This window comes from Astatotilapia calliptera, chromosome 23 (genome assembly GCF_900246225.1).
Source record: "Astatotilapia calliptera chromosome 23, fAstCal1.2, whole genome shotgun sequence".
NCBI classification, from domain to species: domain Eukaryota; kingdom Metazoa; phylum Chordata; class Actinopteri; order Cichliformes; family Cichlidae; genus Astatotilapia; species Astatotilapia calliptera.
The window spans coordinates 7,761,272-7,785,312 of record NC_039323.1 but is presented as its reverse complement, the minus strand read 5'-3'; the positions used below and the strand labels follow the sequence as shown (position 1 = coordinate 7,785,312).

Sequence of the window (24,041 nt, the reverse complement as noted above, 5' to 3'; positions counted from 1 at the left end):
TCCACTATTTTGTGACGTAAAATCTTTAAAATCGAAAGCGCCATTTTTCTTCTTCGTTTAGCTGTTCTCTTTCTTTGTCGTCTTTTTGATAAAAAATAATTTTATATGCAAACATGGATGAGCTTGTAAAGACACAATTGCAAATTAACAATTCAAAGTTCAAACTTTCGCTGGATCGAATCATAGACAAGGTGTGTGAATAAGGCTATGGACGGTTAGCATGAACGTAACTATCAGCGGGTTTTGCAAATGAAAGCAACAGAATTAACCAACCTCTGTTTCCTTCTGATAGTATTCAAAACTTCAGTACCAGGACGCGGGGACAGAGGTTGATCTCGACGATATAAGCCCCACAAGTAAGTGAGCCGGAAAGGTTTTAATAACATCGTCTGTGTTAGTAAAGGTAACCGAAAACTAACTAATTAGATGCGTTTGTAAGCTAGATCAATCACAGGACTTGTTTTCTTTCTGGAATAATGAAGTTCAGTATTATTTATATATTAATTCACAGCAATAGTCGCCTGAAGGGCCTTTTATTACAATAAAAACAATAGACTTTAATTATAAATCTTTGAAAAGTGTTTTGAGTTTGCAAAGCAGTTTGACAGACAAGCAAAAGCAAAATGCTAAATTCAGAAACAGTGAAAAACGGAAAACAAACATTGAGATGAGAGGACAATAAAGTGAGATAATAGTAGCTTGGAAATGTGGAGGTATGCTCTGGAGAGGACAGGATTAAAAGTCAGAAGCAAGATAGCAAGATAGAATGTGTGTGGATGAAGATGCAACGAGTAGAGTTAAGGAAGGTAGATGAGTTTAAATATCTTGGGGTGCGTGAGTTTTGCAATGTGTACTTTAGAGGTGGTGACACTGACAAAAAGACGGGAAGCACAGCTGGAGGTGGCCGATTTGAAGATGTTAAGATTGTCATTGGGAGTCACCTGGATGAACATGATTTGAAATGAGAACATCAGAGGGACAGCTCTGGTTTAGTGGTTTGGACATTATTTAAAGAGGCAAGGCTGAGATGGTTTGAGCAGAGGAGGTATAGTGGATATACTGGACAGAGGATGTGTTGAAGGAGGACATGCAGAGGGTTGATGTGATAGAGCAGAAAGATTGGCTGAGATGAAGGTAGATAATCTGCTAAAGATAATCCCTAAAGAGAGCAGCTGAAAAAAGAAGAACAAACAAGATAATATTTCTGCAAAGTATCTTGGAGATGAGATCAAAACATATCTTAAAAGTGATCAGTAAAACCTTAAAATCAAATGTACTGGGAACCAGTAGAGAGGAGCCAGGAACGGGGGTAATGCAATGCTATGTGCTAAGTCTTGCTGCTGCGTTTTTAATTAGTTGAAGGTGAGATTTTTACCAGCAGTAAGAGATTTGAGGTGGTCTATCCCAGAAAAAACATAAACCTGGATGATTTGTTTTCCCAGATCTAATTTTGAGTGTTGTTTTAATTTTGGATTAAAGGTTTGGATATAATTTGAAAGAAGCAAAACTGCAGAGCTTTCCTTTAATGTCATTCAGACATTAAGGCCATGTCACATGATACATTTTACTGTTTCTGTCAGCTCCAATTAGAATATTAGTGGTTGATGCAATTTGCATGATTTGTGATTTTGATTGTATTTAATGGAAGAAAATGTTACGTCCTCCAGCTGTTATCTTCTTCACCAGATTTCAATTATAGGTATTTGTGTGTCCAATGGGTGAAGGCCTGATACCTGAAACACTGCTTAATATTTGACGATCTGTAATGTTCACTTTTTTTTGTTGTCTGACCACATTGTGTATATTTTCTGTCCTCAAGAGCTTGACAGCTACATGACGTTATCTAAAAAGAAGGTGATCTCACTGCAACTGAAGGTTTGGGTTACTAACAACGACCTTTGCAGCCATGCACGACACAAAATACCATAAGCTGCGTTTACTACTATTTAATCACCCACATTTTCTCCTCAGAGCTCGACAGATGTCAGAGAGGAGTCACTAAGAGGTAATTTCTCAGAATTAAGAGTTTAAATGACAACATGCATCTTTTTCTTTGCTTCACTGTGTAGTTCATCTAATACAACTTGAACATTTCTTACACAGCACAGGACCCCACAGGAGACTCTCAGGTAAATATACCTGCAATTACCTTCTGTATCAAAATATCTGGCATAACTTGAGTTAATGATGGTTTGTTTTTGACAGCTGGACTTGTCATCTGATACCAGCATCCAGCTGTCTATGGAAGATGGTGGTAAGAAAAAGGAAATCCTTTTGTTTCAGTGTTTTCCAGTCTTGGATTAAATTTGTGACAACAAAGAAATGCACAACAGAAATGCGTGATTGCTTTCTTAAATTACACATGCATGCTCTCTTTAATTATTAAATAATATATTTAATAAGTTTTGCCTCCACAAACATTTTGATTTCCCTGTACTTTGTGATAAATGAATAGTTGACCATTGTGGTAGTTTTAAGTGTTAGACTCCAACACCTTGAACAGCAGCTGGCAAAGGTAATCCTTGTTCTGCTCTTAGCTTTGGCGAGGGTTAATTAGAGTGGGCCTCCAGCTCACAGTGAACCCTCGGAGCAAAAGAAACACCACTATCGCCAACTGCAATCCAAGATAGAAGATTTGGAGTACATCCGGTTACCCCAGTTAGGTAACCTGGCCCGTGAGGCAGCTGGAAGCTGTTAGTGTGTGAACTTTCCAAATAAAACAGAGGGTTGTCTACTAGTGTATATATAAAGATTGTTCATCCAAGAGAAGCACTGAGTATATTATTTGTCTAATTCCCAATTTTGTTTCCCCTTGTGCATCACACACAGGGATGACTAGAAGTGATGTGACTCAGCTGACTGTGAGCTCACTGGATGAGAGTCAGAGAAACTTTTCCAATGTGGACCTTCAACCTGAAGACCAAGATGAGGAGCTGGAAATGTCTCTTAGAAGTCATGGCAGTTCCTGGGTGGAGCTCTATCCAAGTATGATTAGTCGGATAAAGAGGGCCTGGGATCGGCAGCATGTCTCTACAGCCGCTGATTCTGTGCTGAGGAGGTACCGCAGATGGCGTCAGCAATCAAACAGAAGTAACCTCAACAACACCTTTGTCGTCCCACTTAGACACACAAACAGCAAACCAAAGATGACCACAAAAGCATTTCCAGAGAAAAGCTCCAGCAGGCCTATGAAAGAGCAATTCACGAGGACCAAAACAACGCCTATGCAGACTGTGACCTGTCCTAGAGACTGGCACGAAATGCACCAATCTCCTGATAGGGAGGAAAACCTTATGAGCAGGCACCAGCATAAGCCTGTCCTTGTAATGGACTTCTCTGCTTCCTCTGTGTCCTTTAAACCAAAAGAGATACCATTAAACAAGACTTTCACTGTGTCTCAGCTGTCCTCTCGTAAACAAACCCAGCTGGAAGACCAGGCCTCTGCCTATAGCGTCAGTCCTCCACGACCTTGTGCTAAAGCCTCTGAGGAAAGATCAAGTCTTTCTCTATTAGAGACAGCTGGGAGCTCCATCCTTGCACCAGAATTCACTGCTGCAATACAGAGACCTGATATCTATGGCTCCCCAGTCAGGCAGGAGGCGCCGAGCTTTAGGGACAGGAGTCCCCTAAAAGCAAGAGTGGTGACCAGCCTGGGAAGATCACCTCATTTGTTTTCCAGAAGCCCCAGTGAATATTCTGTGACTTCCAGAGAGCCTATGAGGCCCAGATCACTCACGGCCTCTCTGTTTTCCCCGACAAAAAGGCCTGTTTTGCCACCGAAGATGCTTTACTCTCAAAACTCCCAGCAGTCCTTCCTGCCACACTCACCGCAGTCAGCCTCAGCAGCAGGGGGTCATCGCAGGCTCGTACGACACCTCTCCATTGATTCCGTCCTGCCTTCATCCCCTGGCTCGTGCTCACCAAAACAAGTTGATGAGGATTTCATGAAACTTTACCACAAGTTTGTGTGTCAGAACAAGTCAACTTTCTTCAATGGCCCTCCATGCCGTCTCTGTGCTAGAAGCTCTGAGGCCAGCAGAGGTCACTCTTCATCAGCTCTAGCTGCTCTTGCACTGTCACCACACCGGTCTGTCCTGAGGAAACGCCACAGGGACCTAGACTGGAGCAGCCATCCACAGTCCAAACGCTTCAGGGAAGTGTATTGCACATACTCCCCAGGGTCCAAACGCCACAGCAGAGCGATGCTAAGGCCTTTGTCTGAACTGGAGCTGCCTCGTGGTGGTAGCTCCAGTAAGCACAACATGTTTCAAAGGTTCAGCAGCCAGCAGTATCCAGCATATGAGGAATATGTGGAGGCTGAATCTGCAGCGGATTTTTCTGGCATGGGTAAGCCTCATCCTTTTTTTAAGTCAAGTGATAGTGCTCAAATTATGTATTTTTGCATAGCTACAAAAGTGCAGTTAAGATGCCTCCTAAACATATCAGGTGCAGGCAGGTATTTTGGGAAGAGGACTTTGATGAGGACACACCCACTGAATTTGGATGCATGCATGCATGATTGTGCATGTTTTTTCTAGGGTGCAGCTTTCTAAGGAACCACTCACCCAGACAACACAAACTAAAGAAGATACAAATATATAAACTGATTGTCAGCTTACTTTGTAAGAACCCCCAATATTTCTTTAAAGTTTGGGTTTTGAAATTACAAGTCAGACTTATTTTATGCAAGTTTAATCATCACAACTATGTAAAGAGTCCATCGACGTGTATTTTGTCAGTGAATTTCCACTTGGGGAAAGAGAAAGAGAGCACGCCTGTGTGTTTGTATGAGAGGCCGTACAAGCCAAAATTCATTCTCATACTGAGTGGAGCAGACAGAGGTCACTGTAGCATACAACTCGCACAAAAATGACAGCTACTAAATGACCAACACTGCACCTGTGAAGTTTGTCTGTCCCTTCACATCTGATCTTCATAGTTTTCTTGACTTGTTTCTGATTACCTAATCATTATGCTTTATTCAACAGGAAGTTCACTAGAGAGCAAAATGACCTGTGGCTACTCTCCCAGGTGACTAAAATAATTCCCATGTACAAGATATTTTTGGCCTCTGGGGGTTGATGTGTTCTTACTCACCTTTTCCCGTCACATACAGAAAATGGCGATGAAGGGGATCATCAAGGAGATGGGCCGATGAAATTTAATGAAATGTATGACCATCTAGTTCTGCGATGGAAACCCGCTGATAATTAATCTCTCTGAACTATTTTTAATTGATTATAATTGTTCTTATATGTTCTATCATTTCTTGAATATATGTTTGATGTCCATTTTTTCTGTCTATTCATTATTGAAATAAAATTGTCAATGGGAGAATGTAGTTATTTAAAAAAAAAAAAAAAAAAAAAAAAAAAAAGTACTTGTCATTGTAGTTATTGTTTATTATTCATACATCATATTCCTGTATTGTTCAAATTTGAGCAAACAGCCCAAAACCCAAACAAAACAGTCTTAAGTAAATAACAGAAATAAAGATGATTTAATGTTTTGGTCATTTATCGTGTGCGCTTTTTCTGGCATTGTAAATGCTTTGAATACATGTGGAAATCTACTTTTCAAATAAATGCAGCTGCAAAACAAAAACATACTTGTGTGGTAAGAAATACACACCTGGAATTAGTCACATCCAGGAACAGGAAAAGAAAAAAGCTTAGCCACCACAGGTGAGAAAAAGCATCACTTTTAGCTTCCTGAGGTTCTGAATAAAGTAACCTTCTGTAGTTGTGCAACATCTTAGTGTTCCGGCTGGCAATGTTGAGATAAACCATATGTAGAACAGGGGTTTTTTTTTTTTATTTAAAGTTTGCAGCACCATCCACAGTGCTACTGTTGGTGCAGCAGTTACCACTCCAGCTCCACTGGATATTTCCCAGTCAGACAGGCAGTGCAGTGGCCCACTTTCCTGTTGGACTTGTTATTGGAATTAATTTTGTCCTTTTCAATATGGAAAGCAATACCCTCCTGGACAGCAGATACGAGGCCCTCCACAGTCAGATATTTAACACTGTCAGCACCTGTAAACAGCGTTAGCATTAAACACAAGCTTTTGTTCTGACCAGGCAAAGAAATGAATGGTAGATGTGCATTTTTAAATACCAATATAACCAGCAATGTCCTGAAACTCCGGCTTGTTGGCAATGAGCTCCTCCTTGGTTGGGATGTTGATGCCCATGTAGCAAGGGAACCTGATTGGTGGAGAAGCCACCCTGATGTGGACCTGTCCAGAAGAATAATTAGGTTACTATAAACACAAAGTTAGTGTGTGACTATATTCTGGTCACACACAGTTCGGTGCCCTTTTCAGGACCAATATTTGTTCTTCAAATGGTCAGAAATAACAAAACAAAACGTATCTTCCGTTAATTCATGTAACAATGATTATTTACCTTTACTAAGTGTGGCAAAAATGTAGCATTTATCTATTCTTCTATACACATCAAGCACTTGATGTGTATAGAAGAAGAGACAATAAAGTGCTGCATGAATGTTTGGTTAAAATGTGAATTACGGTTCAGATCAGATTGACTAGTAGGCCCAAAAATGATGAATGAGAGTATGTTACTCATGCCATAAATCTGATTAGGGACCGATTTTCATAAAAATGGTTTACCAGACGTGGGGCTTGGCCCAACTTTTAAAAAAATCCAAAAGTTAATCACTTCCTATCTTTAGTATTACAAGATTAGATATTCCCAAATAAACATGTATCAATGAAATAATAACTGGGATGTTCAAGAAAATACCCCCAAAATTTGGATCCAGATATCCTGGATTTGGGGTTTTAATTCATGCATAGTGCGGAGGGAATTTTCTGTCTTATTGGAAATACAGTCTCAGACTGCTCTTGTGGTACGCCCACTTTTTTGAGTTGACAGTTAATGAGCCTAATATTTTCTATGAACCCCTGATGTAAGTATAGTACGCAATGTGACAAACACATGGGCTTTTCTCACTTATTCCACTTACTGCCATTAAAAGAAAAAAAAGAAAAAAACCTCCAGTTTTATGTTACTTTCCTGTGCTTCTAGTCTACTTACAGTCTGAATTATCAGACAATCCAAACCAACCAGTTTCTGAGCCACTCTGCCAAAATGTTGTGTGTGCTATATCAACAACTATTGCCAAACACTATTAAACGAACCTCTTTGGCACCCGCTTCCTTCAGCAGCTTAATAATAGGGGAAATTGTGTTGCCTCTGACGATGGAGTCGTCAATGAGCACCACTCGTTTCCCAGCAAAGTTGTCCGTCAGTGCTCCAAACTTCTTGGCCACTCCTAGCTGCCTCAAGCGGGTGTTTGGCTGGATAAAAGTTCTTCCAACATAGCGGTTTTTACACAGAACCTCAATGTATGGAAGACCAGACTGTGAGAAGAAGACAGAAGAAAAACTAGTGAGACTGTAAGTCCACCCGGTATATTATAAGATTACTGAGGTGGAGCAGACACACTGTAGACAGACCTGCTCAGCGTAGCCCAGAGCAGCAGGGGTTGCAGACTCTGGCACAGTGCTGACAACGTCTGCATCAGTCGGAGACTCGATGGCCAACTGCCGCCCACATCGCTGTCTGGCAGTATAGACCATCTGCCCTGTAGTACATTGATATTTCAGTATTAATACATTTAAGAAATGAGTAATCAGTAAGTGTGTTACCCATAATAAATATGCATACCTTCGAAAATAGAGTCTGGTCTGGCAAAATAAACATATTCAAAAATGCAGAAGGCTGGGAGGTCTCCCTCAGGTCGGGGCACAACACTCAGAGATTTGACACCATGTCTGGATATCTGGACTATCTCTCCTGGCAAGACCTCTCTGTAGTACCTGTTAATCAATAACGACAAAAAAGTACAATGAACGGATGGACTCAAGGAACACCATTTCACTGTTCATGCATTCAGATTCAGAAGAATTTATCCCCAAGGGGCAATTAAGAGACTGACCTTGCCGACCGTATATAAAATACACAAACATCACATTGGGGAGACAAGTCAGGCTAGGTAGCTGGCCGCACGAGCAGCGACCCGGAACCGAACAGCAATGGGCGTGCATCAAAAGCTATGTCGTTACCACTGGGAAACACCAGAACTATTACGATGGTCATTGAATCACGTCTTTGCTAGAATATACTAAGGTGTCAAAACTAGGGCTGTCGGCATTAATCATGTCGGTCGTTAACGGAGATATGCTGCGTTAACGCGGTTTTGCCGTCAACGTCATTTTAACGCGATTAACACTGACAGCCTTAGTCAAAACTTGTCATTTAGGTTACAGGATTGTTATCGAAAGCCATCTTTATGGGGGGGGGGGGGGGGGGGGGGGAGTGTAAAGCGCCAAAATAAAAAAAAATAAAAAAAAAGTACTCGTGGCCTAAGGCAAATGATATGAAACCTTTGGGAAAGAAAGAAAAATAAAAAAATAAGGTTATAAAAATGATTTACACCTGGCATGACGGTTCCTTTTATACTAAAGAATACTTTTGCAAAGGTAACAAATGCTTACTTGGCACCAATCGACTGGAAGCTGCACGACTCTGATGACACAACCCACCCCTCAGTGTCTTCCTCTTGAGCGCCTGCTTAAAAAAAACAAAAAAACAAAAAAAAAAAAAAACAAGAATCAAGTTAATCATTCACCAGCTTACACATCTGACCTCTGACAAAATCAAAAGGGCCAAAAGCTCTGCTGCAACCATTGACCTCTCGTGAGGCGTCCTTTTTATCAGTAAAGCTAGTCTTTTGAGAGCAAACATGCCTGTGTTCTGCAGTTGCACTAATTCTGATGCAACGGTCACATGCAACAACTGTGTAGATACCTGGATTGTGCAGTTTAGAGATGGGAACGAGCTGCCCAATGCACAGTGGCCTATTTCCATAAGGGTCACGCACTGCGTAGATTACATCTTTGAACATGACCAGCAGTGAGTATGATGTTGGCGTTTCAGTCATGAGGTTTTTAATTCTACAACAAAAAACAAAAAAAAACAAATAAAAACAGCATTAAAGTAATGTAAAGCAAAAATATTTATGCTTATATGCTTATGTATCATTAGGTCACAACAGTCACCTGGCAACCCAGTCAGGTGAGTCTAGCTCCTCCATAGGTGGAGTCAGTGCCAGCAGCTGGGTGATGAGCTCACTGTCTGAGCTGGTGGAGAGGCCGACACCATGGCGCATCACCTACAAGGCACATTTATAGTGACTGATTAATTATGGAATAATGTTATTTTCTGTGGAATAGCAGTCTTTGGAAAATTTTATAATGGAAATGGTTGTCACACCCCTGCCCTCAAAGAGCCACTCAACAGCCACTCTGGGAAAGAGACACAGGCCAATCATGTTGTTGCACTGACGTCTAGGCTCGCCTGATGTTCATGATAGTTTTAACTGCGCTTAGGCACAGCTGCTATATAATGACACAAAGATATACATAAGTCTACTTATTATTTTTCCTTCAATTATTGCATCTATAATGTGAGTCAGGACTCTGGAGAAAAGTGTTTTGTGTTTTTTACATTTTATTTCTAAATCAGTCCTGCTTTTACGTCTCAGCGGCCATCAAAATGAAATTTATGGGTTTTTCAGATCAGACAAAGCTACTTTAAGATTCTGGCTTGTCACAAGAGGTTGGCCACATGTTTAAGTTGGCAGAGATTTATACCAGCTGACTTTCTTGATGCACAAAGAGGATTTGTGTCTCTGGCTGGAAATGAAACAGTGACCTTTACTTGCCAACTGAATGTTATCAACTAAATCACTTTAAAATAATTGTCCACATAATCACCTGAAGCAGTTTCCAAGATGGCTGCTGAGCATAAAGGACAACTAAGAGTATGAAGTTAATCCATTGGTCTATTGATGATCTATTTCACCGTCCAGTTCAATAGGTAGTACGTACTGTATATTCCATATAAAGGTCTGGCTTGTCTTAAAAAAAACAAACAAAAACACAACACATATACATGACACACAGATTTTTGTTAGTGATCACAAAGTGCACTCGAGAAGGGACGTTGATGTGATCCAGCTGGACTGAGCATGTTTCAGTGCCACTTATGAATAGAGATACTGACTTCTTGTTAGGAAAAAGGGGAGGCAGTCTAAATTTACCTAAAGAATAGGACTTATTTGATGTAAAGCTTTAAATTTCCTTCTGAAAGGTTAGTTATGTATAATTGGTTAAAAACCAAATCCAGCTGACAAGGTCTGCGTTAAAAAAAAAAAAAAAATCTTATTAATTCATCGTAATTGGTTGACTAGATATATAATATAAAGTGCATGGATTGTCATAAGATTACTTTAAAGAACAAAAAAAAAAAAAAAAAAAAAAAAAAAAAAAAAAAAAAAAGAGGACAGTTATAAATATGCACTCAGTGAATGTGCAGGTTTGTATGAAAGCATAATCATAGAAATGGCAGTGTCGAACGAGCAGATTATGGCATTATAGTTTTCTCAAGATCCACTTATACAACCAACATGAGTAAGTGTCTCAAATCACCTTTGACAAGGTAAATGTAATCGATTTACTGAACCATCAGAGTGATGGCAGAACTTCAAAAAGCCTGTTTGAGCGTTCAGACTTTTGAAATTTGGAGTGAAGTTTAAGAGAGCAGTTAATGATTTGGTACTGATATTTGATGGCAAAAAATGTGTGGAAATCTCACTCAGTGCACGTACTCATAAATATAGTCAAAACTTCCTGTGTATGTTAGCCTCAGATTGGAAGAGAGGTTGCTGAGAAAAAGACAGGATGGGAACACATTTGTTAAATTATGCTAAATGGCCTGTATTTGTATAGCGCTTTACTAGTCCCTAAGGACCCAAAAGCACTTTACACATCCAGTCATCCACCCATTCACACACTGGTGATGGCAAGCTACATTGTAGTCACAACCACCCTGGGGCAAAATCAGTTTAATATAGCTTACATTTTATAGATTGGGGGGTTTTTTTGGGTTTTTTTTTTAGATTTTCAGCCTGAAATGTTCTTAAGAGATATACATTTTAAAAAGCTATTCATTTTGTTTCTCATTAATGCGAGCATTAACTGCAGATACAAATTCTTTTGAGAGCGCAAAACACTTAATAGTCAAACAAATCCTTTGACTGGATGATGGATGCAGCTCTGGTATGTGAAAGTGTTGACATCCAGCCCATAACCTTCGTTAAGATTGGATATAGCAAATAAATATTTCAGCAGAAAGAAAAACTGTGTCTGTGTGTGTTCAGTTCATTATTTTTATGTCACATTGATATGCGCAACATTCAGTGTGGACAAGCAGAGCCCCCTCCTCACCTTTTTCCGCAGGGCATGGGCATTAACCAGCTCTCCATTGTGTGCTACAGCAATCTTGCCATGCAGTGTATCCACCACAAAGGGCTGGCAGTTCTGCAGCTCTGAGATCCCAGTGGTTGAATAGCGTGTGTGGCAAATGCCGAGGTTACCATAGCGCAGTTTAGTGAGAGCCTCTGGTGAAAAAGCGGTGCTCACTAATCCCATTCCCTATAAAATGACAACATTGCTCTGTGAAGGTTTTAACTTGCACAAAAATATTTTAAAATAAATAAAAGTGATGTTAAAAAGCAGAAAATCAGCAAACAATGAGGATGTCTGAAGGCTTTAAAACATGTCTGTAAAGGCCAAACATTAAAGTGCTCAGTGTGATTCTGACCAGCTGGGTTGTTTTGATGTAACTGTGCCAAATGGAAATATATTCAGGACGCAACCCAAATACGTCCTGGGTCTGTTTTTGAGATGCTGGGTTAAACTGTGCTTCTGTTTTATCATATAAGAAGCTTCTGATCATGATTCAGTGTTACCTTGTGTGCTGTGTACGTGGGTGGACTGGCTCCATTACTTGTGACAATCCCAGCACTTTCCTGTCCCCTGAGTAGAGACACACACACACACACACACACACACACACACACACACACACACACACACACACACACACACAATTACAGTGTAAATTTTCATGTATTAGTGGGAAGTGTGTTTTTTTGCATGAATGATTTCTGTTTCTTCTCTGCAAGAATAAACTTGAGTCAGTTACGGTTGCCTTGAGGCAAATCAAAACTGGTTTAACGAGGGCCAAATGGAGCAGAAACAAAATCCCCCCCCCAAAAAAGGAAAAAGCAGATTTGCTTCCCTGCGGTGAGGCTGCCATATATGGAGAGTCGCCTTGCTGCAGTTTCAATCCATTACCAAGCTGCTTCTCAGATTACACTTAGTCCCGCCCCCTCAGCACACAGCTTAAGCCAGTGGTGAGGCTGCTTTTCAGCATGAAGGCGTTGCTTTCAGGCTTAACCGCCTGGTTGCCTAGGGAACCGGGCAGCAGAGACAGACAGGCTGGGGGAAAAGAAAGCGTTTCCAGGTCAGCTCAAACATGGAGAGAGGAGCAGAGAGACAAAGAGGAGGTGATAGTGAGGTGGGGGAGGAAAAAGGCTCAGTGGAGAGGCAGTGGGGGGAAGCAGAAGTGCTGGCTCTACTCTCAGTGTGGGACCAGGTTGGAGCTCAGCACGTAGTAGAGAGCAGAAGCACATTTGAGGTGATTTCAGAGCGTCTGAGGAGGCTCAGTGTTGTGCGCAGCTGGAGGGAGTGTCAGGCCAAATGCAGAAGCATGAGACTTCAGAGCAGGAAGGCTGACGCAGGCACATCGGCAAACTACAGCCAAGGAGTGGAAGAAAGGCCGCTTGAAAGGCCATGGGAGGAAGAAGATGTGGATAATCAAAGAAGAATCTACCCAGTCCAGGAAGGTAAACATGTACAACACCACTGTACTATTGATGATAACAACATGACTTTTTCCACCTTGGGAAAAAACAAAAACTGGCATCCAAGGATAAACAGACACGCCAGTTAAAACTATTCTTAGCTTGCTTGTGCTAAAAAGTAATTCAAACACTTACATAAAAGTCATCTTGTTCTTCTTTGGGTTTTTTCTACATCAACATTTAGCCAAAATTTACAATGTTTTCATGTGTGCACAGGAATGAAGACTCGATTTCATTCAGCTGTTTCTTACTCTACTAATGTGGCTGAAGAGGGAGGCCGCCACTGGACGGATGACGAGGTTAGAGCGCTGCTGTGCGTCTGGGCTGACCGCAACATTCGGGAACGTTTGAAATGCACGCTGCGCAACAAATCCATATTCCAAGAGATGGCTCGTCAAATGCAGAGAAACTTTGGGGTGATACGGAACTGGAAACAATGCCGTACAAAATACAAGAATTTGAAATATGACTATAAGACTGCGAAAAGTGCACACGCTGCGGGAGGCAGCAGTGCAGGAAGCCCGGGGAAATACATGAAGTTTTTTGATGAAGTGGAGGCCATTCTACTGGACAAAGGACTGGAAAATGGGACCAGGGAAATGCAGAAGAGACTGTATGATGGTGAAATGGAAGCAGGGAGGCTACAAACAGCAGCAGGCCACACAGGGCAGATAACGGGCTCTGAGAGTGAGGTGGTCATTGAAATTGATGATGGTAAGCATCAAGTTTGCAAGCAGTTGTTTTAGATTCAAGACTTCGTGAAAATAATTTTCTTATGTATTTATCATTTAAGATGACAACAGTGACGATTACGACATGGATGGAGAAATGGAAGTAAAATGGAGAAGTGCAGGTATGCCGAAAAAGAAAAATCTGCCAAATCAACTGTGGAGTTTAGCAGCATAATTAAACTTTTCCTTCCATATCTGTTCTTCTTTTATCCCAGACGCCCATCTAGCACACACAGACTCCAGCTCTGACCAGTTCCAAGTAGTCACAGTGTCGGACACGGGTCGAAACTGGAGCGACCAAGAGGTGCGAGCCCTGATCCAAGTCTGGTCGGATGAGCGCATACGCAGGCAGCTGGAGAGCTCAACCAGAAAGAGGGACATCTTTGTCCAGATCTCGAACAGGTTAATGCAACAAGGCATTGAACGTGACTGGAAACAGTGCCACACAAAGTACAAGAACCTCAAGTACCTCTACAGGTCCCTTCAAAGGGGCAAGACTGATGAAGCTGACCCGAGACGCCTCATGAGGTTCTATGAGGAAGTGGACTCCATTATGAATCGCACGGCTAACGACTCTCTGCGAGACACAGGAGCAGCCGAGTCTGCAGATTCAGGCGGACTTACTATATCTGACAACTGTGATGAGAAAAATCACGTGGACGGCAAGTTGACAAACACGAGGAGAGCTGTGGAGGGAGCCTTGGAGGACAAAACCTGCACCTCTGATTCGGACTTATCAGTAACCATCGAGGCTACATCAAATGCTTATGAGCCAAAGCGACATAAAATTAAGGAGCATTATCTGGATCAAGAACACATGTTGATGAGTGAGCTGATCATTTAATCATCATCATTATTATCAGCATGAATTAGATGAAAAAGATTACATAATGCTTTCAGTGGTCAGTTACCATGAGTAAGATAATCAAGCAGGACCATCTTGGACAGCCAAAAACAAATGTTTTTTTTGTTTTTTTTTTACATTATGTCTTAATATATTTCCCATACACAAAACAAACCGATGACATTTAGTTCAGGGTTCTCCCTGGCTCACAACAGACTTTTCTTGGTTTATGACACATGTATGCAAGATTAGCCCCAGCAAAGTCAAGGCACTGAATCTGTTACCAAATGTGATAGAAAATGCACAGATTTCTAACCACTTCATGAGAAATCAATCAATGCATCAGCTGAACTTTAGGTTCATTATCTTGCCCAAGGATACTTCAGTCCAGAGAAGTCGGACATCAAACCAACAACTTTCCAATTAGTAGACAACTTGGTCCAACTTGGTTTTAAAATATATTATTATATACATATAAAATATATTATTATTATAGTTTAAAGATTTTATTTAAAAAGGAGTCCCGAGGTGGTCTTAAGCCAGTCTTACTATGTTTAGTACCAAGACAATTCTTTTCTTTTGTAGCAAAAAATGCATATTTGTATTTTTGTAACTACCTTTAATATTATATTTTTGCAGGTGCTTCTGAGAGTGTGGTGGAAAGAGAGGATACTACTTCAACACACAGAAGAATCAAGAGGAAAGCTGTAGATGAAGGTCTGAAATATGTCTCCTTCTGTAATCCCTTTTAATGTCACGTGACATCCACAATTGACTGAAGCTTTTGTAATTTCTGGCTAAGTCCCATGATATGCCATGGCGCTTCATAATTAAATTATGGATAAGGATATGGTCATGACTTCTAATAAAATGCACAACTCGCATAACCCTACTAGGAGCTAACATGTTACACTAGTAGTACTTAAAAAGTAGGTTAATGTAAACCTTTGTCCTTCTTATTTCCAGACCCTGGACTGCACACACCACTAAAAAAGCTGAACATTGGGCCTCTCGTTGCTGAAAGACTCCACAGCCAGTGTAAAGAAGAGACGGACCATATTCCAATAATAAAGATCAACTCAGTCTGTTCAATGGCCACCCCTGCTCCGTCGCCAGAATTACAGGTAACATATACTGATCTCATGTGACCATTATAAAACTGAGGTATTTTTTAAATAATAAAAGCTGTTGTGGCAACTTTTTAAAAGCTACCCCAACTACTTGATTAATCGAGTGACAGATTATTTGGCGAACATTGTGATAATCAGTTAATCATTTTTTAAATAAAAATGCCGAACATTAAAATTATGATTGCAAACTTGAACATGTTTAGGTTTTAGATTGTTTCAGATTGCAAAAACAAAGGTGAACTGATTAATGCATATATCATAAAAAATAAAAATTAAAAAAAAGCTGCAGCTCTATTGCTTTTATGAATGAAAACTGTTATGTCTTAAGGGTTATTCACTAATCCATGTCAGAAAATCCCAGAAAGTTGATTTTCTTCATCTGGTCACAGCATTTTCAATGGAAATGTTTCATCGCTTATCCAGGTGACTTCTTCAGTATCGACTGACTGCAGTTTTCCACAACTTTACAGTACAGTACTTGAGCGGTATAGCTGCATAACAACTGAAACCAGCACCATTGACTAACAATGAGCCACAAATTCAGTTCCATGGTTGTTAGTATGCAAACTGTCATGACCATTGGTAGCATGAGTACCATTTAGACAGTGTTAGGAATTGGCTGCAATCACATCACTCTAAGATGATGAACAATAGTTCAAAGATGTCATCCCCTTTTCACATAACGGCTCGCCACTCAAACCAGGATGTGCACATCGTCACTGAAAGAGTGGCCACTGGCCTGTAGGTGTAAACAGCCCTGTCCTGATGAGCTAGCTCTTCTGCGCTGTCCAATCTGCTAACCGGAGGTTGTCGGGTTGGCTTTCTAAATTCAGTGAAATTGGGAGAAAAAGAATGATATATTAAATTGCAAGCTAGATGAAGGAAACCAGGCCTTTTGGTTCTTGAAGACATTTCACCTCTCATGTGTGAAGCTTTTTCAGTTCCAAAAACAAAGTATTTTAACCCTTAGTGGGGTTGTGCTCTTGGAGGGTGTCCTGAGGATCGTTGACCCACCCGGTTTTTATGCAAGTCGTTAAGGGTCACATCAGTTGAGCTGACATGTGACTAAATGGATGGGTTATTTCGGTCACAAGACCTAAGTGTGAATTCTATGTGGGACAGCTTCATGAACCAAAAAAGAAATCCAGTTGCCTTCAACTCAGTAACTTAAAACTAGCATGGTCTCAACAACTGTATCGAATATTTCATCAGAACCAAGAATGTGGCAATCATATGATATGTTTTCAGAAAAGCTGCTTGATAAAATGTTGCTAACTACAGTGACACTTTAAAAGGTGTTTTGTGTTTCCACTGTACCAGAGTCGATGAGAAAACAAAAAATTGCTAACTGCTAGGCAATCAAATCTGGCTTTTATGAGTGTAGACTCAAAAATTGTACAAAAAAGAGAAAAGCTATTGAGTAGTCTTTTTCTCAGTGTGTGCTCAAGAAGAACAGAAGAAAGCAAGGCCTTCATTGCTTAAGAATGTATGCTTCAAGTATTTAGCCCAAGAACATTGAGCTTCAAGAGGTCATGCTTGGTAATATCAGAAACCTGTGCCAACTTCTTAAACACAAGGCAGAAGGTAAGACAGCCTTTCAAAAATGGCTAAAGACACAGCCTGAATTATGCCAGTCCTATGATGTAGAGCAAACTGTCAGGATGCAGGAGATCAGTTTGGAGAGCTACAAAATCTCAATATTTCTCTCCAAAGAACGTCACAAACCAACTCTGGTATGCAGGCTGTCTGTTGAGTCCCACACTGAGGCAAAAAAGGCAAAACTAATGATGCTTTCCAAAGCCTTTTTGAGAAGGCATCTACCATTGTGGTAGATCACAGTGCCACAAATCAGGCAACCACCCAAGTAAGTGATTGATGTTTTTCGCACAGCTTGCAAAGCATTTCAGCAAAATGGTCTACTGACACAGTAGAAACTGGAAAAAACCCTGCTTATTGAAAAAATTGATTCTGTGGTAGATAAATATCCAGAAATTGTCCTACCCGTGTTCAGGCTTTACTACCCAATCAGTCACAGGACAGAACCTGTAGAAATACAGGTTTTGCAGCAGAGTTTAAGGTTGTTGTTTATTATAACATTCACCTCCTCTGAATCGGGAAGGTACTTTACTGCGCTGAGCAAGTGGATGACCTGGCTGCATTCAGAAATATATAGCACTTTGTCATAACCACCAAAAAAGCTGGTTATCCCAAAAAGAAAGTTAGTGTGCAAAGAAGCATGTGGCATATTTGGTGCTTTTATATGAAGTAATCCAATGCCCACTCAAAAAGAGTTGAGTGCTTGGTTGCCAGAACATTGTAGAGAACCATGGTGTGGCTGCAGCTCTTTACACTTAACACAGCAATCCTTGCCTGGGATCCTCTAAGAATAACATGTCCTTCTAATATAGATAGCTAAGGGAATGTTCCATTTTGAAAACCAATAACACTGCAAGAATTATTACAAAACATTAGGGATTAAATACAGTCAAATTATGGTATAGCAATCAAATGGCTGAGTACTCTCCAATACTGGAACAACTAATTCATACATATGTTTTTTGGTTTTATACAAAGTGATTTTTTTTTTGTTGTCCACAGTGTTGAACCTAAACTTATGCACATGTACATTTATATAGCTAAACCTTAGGAAATATGCAAAGCTCACTTTTATTCTTGCCTTAGTAATGTATTTACACATACATAAGTTTTTTTATAGTTTTCACTAGACATTGGCTGCTCTTTCACTCCTTTTCAGTGTAGACCTTGTCACTGAGCATTTTTAACTCTTCATGTTTTTCATTTTTCAAATGAACAAAAAATGTGTGTGTGTGTGTGTGTGGGGGGGGGGGGGGGGGGGGGGGCTGTCAAAGGACCTAAGAGATGGATTTGGTTCTTCAGTGGTCAGTGGGAGGGTGTCTGTAAAGATGTCATTCTTAAGGAGGGGGAGCATGGAGGAAAAACTGAGGTATGCCAAATAACACAAGAACTGGACTGAAAAATCTGTGACGACAGTGATGTGATTAATTAATATTCAATTGTCGGTTCAAACTGCCATCAGTGTGTTAAAAAAAAACCAAGAGGTAAAATAGAGAGCCATCTTTAAAACACAGTGGAGGTTCTATCATGGTTGTATTGCCTCTGATTCAATTATAATAAAGAAAAATACTGACAGATTTTGATCTAGCATGGCGAGGAAGCATCTGATTGATGCCTCATTTTTCAGCACAGGAGTGATTCCAAACACACTGCCAATGCAGGAAATGCATACCTGGACAGAAAGAACACACACACAATGAAACATGGTCAGTCATGGATTGGCCTCTCCAGAGCCCAGCCTCAACATTTTTAAAGCAATGTGGGATGGCAGAATTGACAGACTGAGGGAAAACAGAACAAGGAAACAAACATCCAAAGACAAACTCTGAATGTCCTTCAACAAGCCAGGAGAACTAGTGTCGAAGGCTACTTACAGAAGTTACAAGAAAGTTTCCATAAGAGAATTCAGGTTGTGTTGAAGAATAAAAGGTTGTCATACTAATATTTGCTTTGATGCTCTTTAGAGTAGTAAAAACTCAGTTTTTGTCATATACAGCCTATTTCTGTGCATATTTAAAAAGTCGCTACCGTTTTTTTCTAATTTCTCTGCAAAATATAAAGAAAAGGGGGAGCGGGGGTCAATATTTTTGCACAATACTGTAGGTGCATGAGGTTGCTTTCTGCAAAAATTCACATCTTGCATTTTTGGTTTTCTTGCTCAAGTTTGGGTCAGATTCAAATTTAAACCAAACATTTCATCTAAAATGCAAAGCTTGGACGTCATTAACTAGTGTGGTAACTTTTCAGTCGTTACCAATTTTGGAGTAACTGGTTTTCCGTTACTTACCTGTGCTGTAACGCCACCAACCCCAAAGTTAAGACCTGAGCCACCTCCAGCTGTGTGGGCCACTCTCCCGCAGCGACACACCCAAAGACTCCGCACTCCTCTCCAATACCCGACTCCTCGAACTCCATGGGCTCGCCTGTCGCCGATGCCTCTCGATGTTGCCTCTCGTATAAACTGCGGTCTAGTCTCGCGCCTAGTTGTCTGTGAGCAATTACCGTGCGCGCGCGTGTTTGTATGAGCGCTTGCCTGATACACGTTCGTGACCAAACACGTGCTTGCAGCGATACAACGTGGTTTGTTAAAACATACCAAACTCAGCTGACACTGCTGAATTGGGCATGAAATCACGAGTAACAGAGTTAAATCAGACTAGACACGTTTTAACCTAACAACCGGTCCGCCATAACTAAAATCATAACGAATTAAATGGAATACGTGGAATTTACGAATAATTCTAATCAAATTAATCGATTAGGTCAAAAACCACACTATTTAGTCCTGTTGGAGCTTTTGATAAGACAACCTTCTCATCAAAGAGTAAAAGGATGAACTTTGGTAGAAAAACCTCCAAAAGTTTTTTTCTTTTTCTTTTTTTTTTTTTTTTTACGTCTTCTCTTGACGTTTGAGCGCTTCCCTTTCACGTGGTAACAGATGCGCCGCTGTGATTGGTTGTTTAGATGAGTTGAGAACTGTGATTGGCTCCCGGCGCAAGTATGACACGGCCCACTTCCCCTCCCCGGCTGCCTGCACACCTTCTGCTTCTCAATAAGTTAACTGGCGTGTTTTGTGATTTGTCTTTCAGGACTGTTCAGGATCGACGAGCGCTATGGCATCCACCCCAGGTACTGCACGATCCTTAATACACACGTTAGCGCTTAAGTTAGATGTGCGTGTTTTAACTTTTTCCTCTTTTTTTTCAGAGTTGAAAGTCGGCCAAAAGCTCAATGAGGGCAAGACAAAACAGATTTTCGAGCTCTTGGACCAGCCGGGACTGGTTCTAGTCCAGTCTAAAGACCAGATCACGGCTGGGAATGCCGTGAGGAAAGATCAGATGGAGGGCAAAGCTGCCATTGCCAACAAAACTACGAGCTGCGTGTTCCAGCTGCTGCAGGAGTCTGGTGAGGACTTATTGAATGTTTGTAGGGGGGGGACAGTATTCTGCAGTCTGAGTGGGTTGGGGCAGTTCTGTCAAACGCATGTGTATAATTATTGCAGCTCTTTTTTTTTTTCCCATTAAAAAAAAAAAAAAAGTCCCTTACACTTGGCCAGTATCTAGGCACATTGTTTCTGCAGAAGTTTTTGTGAGCAACAAACTATCAAAGGTAAATTGATTCAGTAGAGTTTACTGGAAAAAAACAAACTTTGGACTCATTGATCTTTTCAGTTTCAGTTAATGTGGGGGCTTGAATGTTAAGAAAATATAAAACGTTTGTCACACTTTGTCAGAGCCCTGGCTCACTTATTCAGTTTGCAGGATTTTTCTGAAATGCCATTGGATTTATTTAAATATCTCAGAAGTACATGGTAATCAGTTTTCCACACATGGGAAGCAGTTCGGCTCTTCTCATTTTTGCAACTTTTTAAAAATGACTTCTTTTTTTTTTAACCCTCTGAATGACAATCCACTAAGAACTGAATTTTATGTTGTGTTTCATGGATGGATGGGGGGTGAATTGAACAGAAATGACAATCTTGCAAAAATACTTAAATGTGAAGGGCATGCAAGATTTACATGATCCCAAAATTACTTTCCATATGACTTTAATTTATAAGCAATTGGCTAACTGTAACCATCTTGTGTGTGACGCGTAGGTCAGTCAAGCTGTAGTAATGGCTGCCTTGTGACTTGATGTGTTTCCACTTAGAATTAACCCGATCCAACCAGCCACATCCCATCCACTTGACCCTAATCAAAGATAGGTTTAAATCATGGTAACTTGAAGAGCCATCTGTGTGCCAGTGTATAAAAAAATTAAATAAAATCTATATTTTTCTAATCTGACATGGTTGCACATATTGAAATTTGTCCATTAGTTTGAGGTTGCCCTAACATCCACCCTCCCCCCCCAGGCATTAAGACAGCTTTTGTTAAGCAGCACTCGGACACGGCGTTCATTGCAGCGCACTGTGAGATGATACCCATTGAGTGGGTATGTCGCAGAGTGGCGACTGGATCTTTCCTCAAGAGGAATCCAGGAGTCAAAGAGGGCTACCGCTTTTCTCCTCTAAAGATGGAGATGTTCTTTAAAGTGAGTCTTCCAGGCGTGCAGTGATTCTCTCGATGCATTTTCAGTCTGTGAGTGTTGCATGCAAACTCATCAATGATTGTTTTTAGGATGATGCCAACAATGATCCTCAGTGGTCAGAGGAGCAGCTGCTGGAGGCCAAATTCTGTCTGGCTGGGCTCACTATTGGTCAGTGTGAGGTGGACATAATGAATCACAGCACTGTGGCCATTTTTGAGATTCTGGAGAAGGCCTGGGCCACTCAGAACTGCACCCTGGTGGACATGAAGGTAGGCTGTGCAGCACCTCCCCCTGCTGGTTAATTTCATATCTTGGTGCAATCACTTTTCTTCTGTACCTACAGCAGAACTACAATTAAGGACTTTTTTCTTTGCTTATAGATTGAATTTGGTGTCAATGTTAAAACTCAAGAGATTGTGCTCGCTGACGTGATTGATAATGATTCATGGAGGCTTTGGCCAGCTGGAGATCGGAGCCAGCAGAAAGATAAACAGGTCATGCATTGACTTTCATTTCATGCTGATATGAGGAGGGGGGGGGGGAAGATACAAGCCTTAAACTGTTTTTTTTCTTCCCCTTTGTAGGTGTACAGAGACCTGAAGGAGGTTACCCCAGAGGCAATGCAGATGGTGAAGAGAAATTTTGAGTGGGTCTCTGAAAGGGTCAAGGTACAGCAAACAAACTCTAAATTCTTCTTTATCTTGTAGGAGTATTTTGCTTTGAATATCTTAACCAACAGACATTGTTTAACATCACAAAAGCCTGCAGCTGCTTTTTATGCAATTCGGGGAAAAAAACGAGTACAATTTGAGCAGTCAAAAACTGAAATAAACTGATGATTCAATGGTTTCTGTGCCTCTACAGTTGCTGCTGAAGCCCCAGGCAAGCAGCAGGGTGGTGGTTTTAATGGGTTCCACCTCAGACATGGCCCATTGTGAGAAGATAAGAAAGGCGTGCACCTTCTACGGGATCCCCTGCGTCCTCAGAGTCACCTCGGCACACAAGGGTCCAGATGAGACGCTCCGAATCAAGGCTGAATATGAAGGTGTGCTTTAATATTGACATAATTCCATCTTTAAACTGATCTAGGGATTCTTGATAATGTGATAATTTCTCTATGCTTTTTTGCAGGTGATGGGATACCCACTGTATTTGTGGCTGTGGCTGGGAGAAGTAACGGCCTCGGCCCAGTGATGTCTGGTAACACGGCTTACCCTGTTATCAACTGCCCTCCTCTCACTCCAGACTGGGGATCGCAAGATGTATGGTCATCCCTCCGCATGCCAAGTGGTGAGAAGAGCTCTTTAGAATAGAATGCCTTTATTGTCACTATACAGATGTACAATGAGATACAGATGATCTCCTACTCGGTGCAAACATGTTGGAGAAGAAGGGGGGGGTGCATCGTTTCTGCAGCAATATATACATGTGCAGTGTGAATCATACATACGGTTTTAATTTTTTCCCCCTTATGGTAACCAAGTCTTTCTCTACTTTATTTGTCCTGCAGGTCTTGGCTGCTCCACAGTATTGTCTCCAGAAGCTTCTGCCCAGTTTGCAGCGCAGATCTTCGGGTTGAGTGACCACCTGGTGTGGTGCAAACTGAGGGCATCCATGCTCAACACCTGGGTGTCTCTCAAGCTGGCTGACAAGAAGTTACAGGCCTGCAGCCTCTGAAGAGCCCAGCGTGCTTCACACTTTAACACACTGTCTTTGTTTACTATTAAAAACCCATTAAATGTAGTTGCTTGTCACACATATCATTCCATGAAGAGACAAATGATTAAAGCTTATATGTATTTCTGCGCATTTTCTTTCTTTAAGACTAATTTTTATGGGTTTATATACTCATATTCATGAATCCCATGATAGTTTGGAGGATTTCATGATTTCTTTGAACTTTTGTTTTTCCAAGGTTGTAATGAGTGCACTTCATATGTCCTTAATGATTTAAAAAAGGTGCAGAGCTTTGAGATAATTACCCAGGTTCTAAATTATGCATACTGGCTCACCTACATACATGCATACAGATATGAGTGAGTGTATGCATGTATTTTTTTTAAAAAAAAAATGGAGTTGAAGGTTCTACGATGTCTTAAGCTGAAAATGCCAAGGCCTGTTAACTCCTTATTAGACCACTTCACATTATTGTCACTGTTTGGCTTTCAAGCGTAACACTGTACCAACTGTTGTGTGTCGGGGTGGTACTGTCATGCTCTCGGGCTGTTTTGTTGCCAGCAATACTGGCACATTGCACAAAAGCGATGGTATAATGGACTACCTCAAAATTCAACATTAGCTATATTTAACATCTATGGTTAAAACTTGGACCCAATTGGATGTTCCGACAGGGCAATGACCACAAATACACATTAAAGCTGTTCAAATAATACATGAAGCAAGCCAATATTA

The 24,041-nt window shown here is 40.9% G+C and overlaps 3 protein-coding genes across 4 annotated transcripts; 2 read left to right on the top strand and 1 right to left on the bottom strand.

Moving 5' to 3' along the window:
• Positions 1-25: 25 nt before the first annotated feature.
• On the top strand, positions 26-5,606 carry LOC113015951 (uncharacterized). The gene is made up of 9 exons (XM_026158334.1): positions 26-191; positions 293-356; positions 1,820-1,875; positions 1,972-2,005; positions 2,104-2,129; positions 2,206-2,254; positions 2,830-4,347; positions 4,989-5,031; positions 5,117-5,606. The coding sequence occupies exons 1-9, from the start codon at positions 114-116 to the stop codon at positions 5,127-5,129; spliced, it is 1,881 nt and encodes a 626-aa protein (XP_026014119.1). The 5' UTR covers positions 26-113; the 3' UTR covers positions 5,130-5,606.
• On the bottom strand, positions 5,385-19,992 carry ppat (phosphoribosyl pyrophosphate amidotransferase). Of its 2 annotated transcripts, none has more exons than XM_026158335.1 (11): positions 19,384-19,992; positions 11,839-11,905; positions 11,315-11,521; positions 9,086-9,198; positions 8,835-8,980; positions 8,522-8,597; positions 7,692-7,843; positions 7,481-7,608; positions 7,163-7,384; positions 6,118-6,238; positions 5,385-6,035 (listed from the first exon to the last, which is right to left on the bottom strand). In XM_026158335.1, exons 1-11 carry the CDS (start codon positions 19,509-19,511, stop codon positions 5,863-5,865), a joined length of 1,533 nt encoding a protein of 510 aa, XP_026014120.1. In that variant the 5' UTR covers positions 19,512-19,992; the 3' UTR covers positions 5,385-5,862. The 2 variants fall into 2 exon arrangements, with proteins under 2 accessions (XP_026014120.1, XP_026014121.1); XM_026158336.1 differs by having other exon boundaries at positions 8,522-8,594; positions 19,384-19,991.
• Positions 11,989-23,438, top strand: paics (phosphoribosylaminoimidazole carboxylase, phosphoribosylaminoimidazole succinocarboxamide synthetase). The gene is made up of 15 exons (XM_026158333.1): positions 11,989-12,777; positions 13,012-13,509; positions 13,589-13,648; positions 13,742-14,353; positions 15,010-15,087; positions 15,337-15,494; positions 20,186-20,225; positions 20,304-20,501; positions 21,454-21,632; positions 21,719-21,898; positions 22,010-22,123; positions 22,214-22,297; positions 22,494-22,674; positions 22,761-22,919; positions 23,140-23,438. The coding sequence occupies exons 1-15, from the start codon at positions 12,408-12,410 to the stop codon at positions 23,304-23,306; spliced, it is 3,078 nt and encodes a 1,025-aa protein (XP_026014118.1). The 5' UTR covers positions 11,989-12,407; the 3' UTR covers positions 23,307-23,438.
• The last annotated feature ends 603 nt before the right edge of the window (positions 23,439-24,041 follow it).

Coding starts and splice junctions, on each gene's coding strand:
- LOC113015951 (XM_026158334.1), top strand. CDS start 114: ATGGATGAGCTTGTAAAGACACAATTGCAAATTAACAATTCAAAGTTC. Junction 357..1,819: donor CGACGATATAAGCCCCACAA/GTAAGTGAGCCG, acceptor TCTGTCCTCAAG/AGCTTGACAGCTACATGACG. Junction 2,255..2,829: donor GCTGTCTATGGAAGATGGTG/GTAAGAAAAAGG, acceptor CATCACACACAG/GGATGACTAGAAGTGATGTG.
- paics (XM_026158333.1), top strand. CDS start 12,408: ATGGAGAGAGGAGCAGAGAGACAAAGAGGAGGTGATAGTGAGGTGGGG. Junction 20,502..21,453: donor CCAGCTGCTGCAGGAGTCTG/GTGAGGACTTAT, acceptor CTCCCCCCCCAG/GCATTAAGACAGCTTTTGTT. Junction 22,675..22,760: donor AATCAAGGCTGAATATGAAG/GTGTGCTTTAAT, acceptor GCTTTTTTGCAG/GTGATGGGATACCCACTGTA.
- ppat (XM_026158335.1), bottom strand. CDS start 19,511: ATGGAGTTCGAGGAGTCGGGTATTGGAGAGGAGTGCGGAGTCTTTGGG. Junction 11,906..19,383: donor TTGGTGGCGTTACAGCACAG/GTAAGTAACGGA, acceptor GTCTCTACTCAG/GGGACAGGAAAGTGCTGGGA. Junction 6,036..6,117: donor GGACATTGCTGGTTATATTG/GTATTTAAAAAT, acceptor CGCTGTTTACAG/GTGCTGACAGTGTTAAATAT.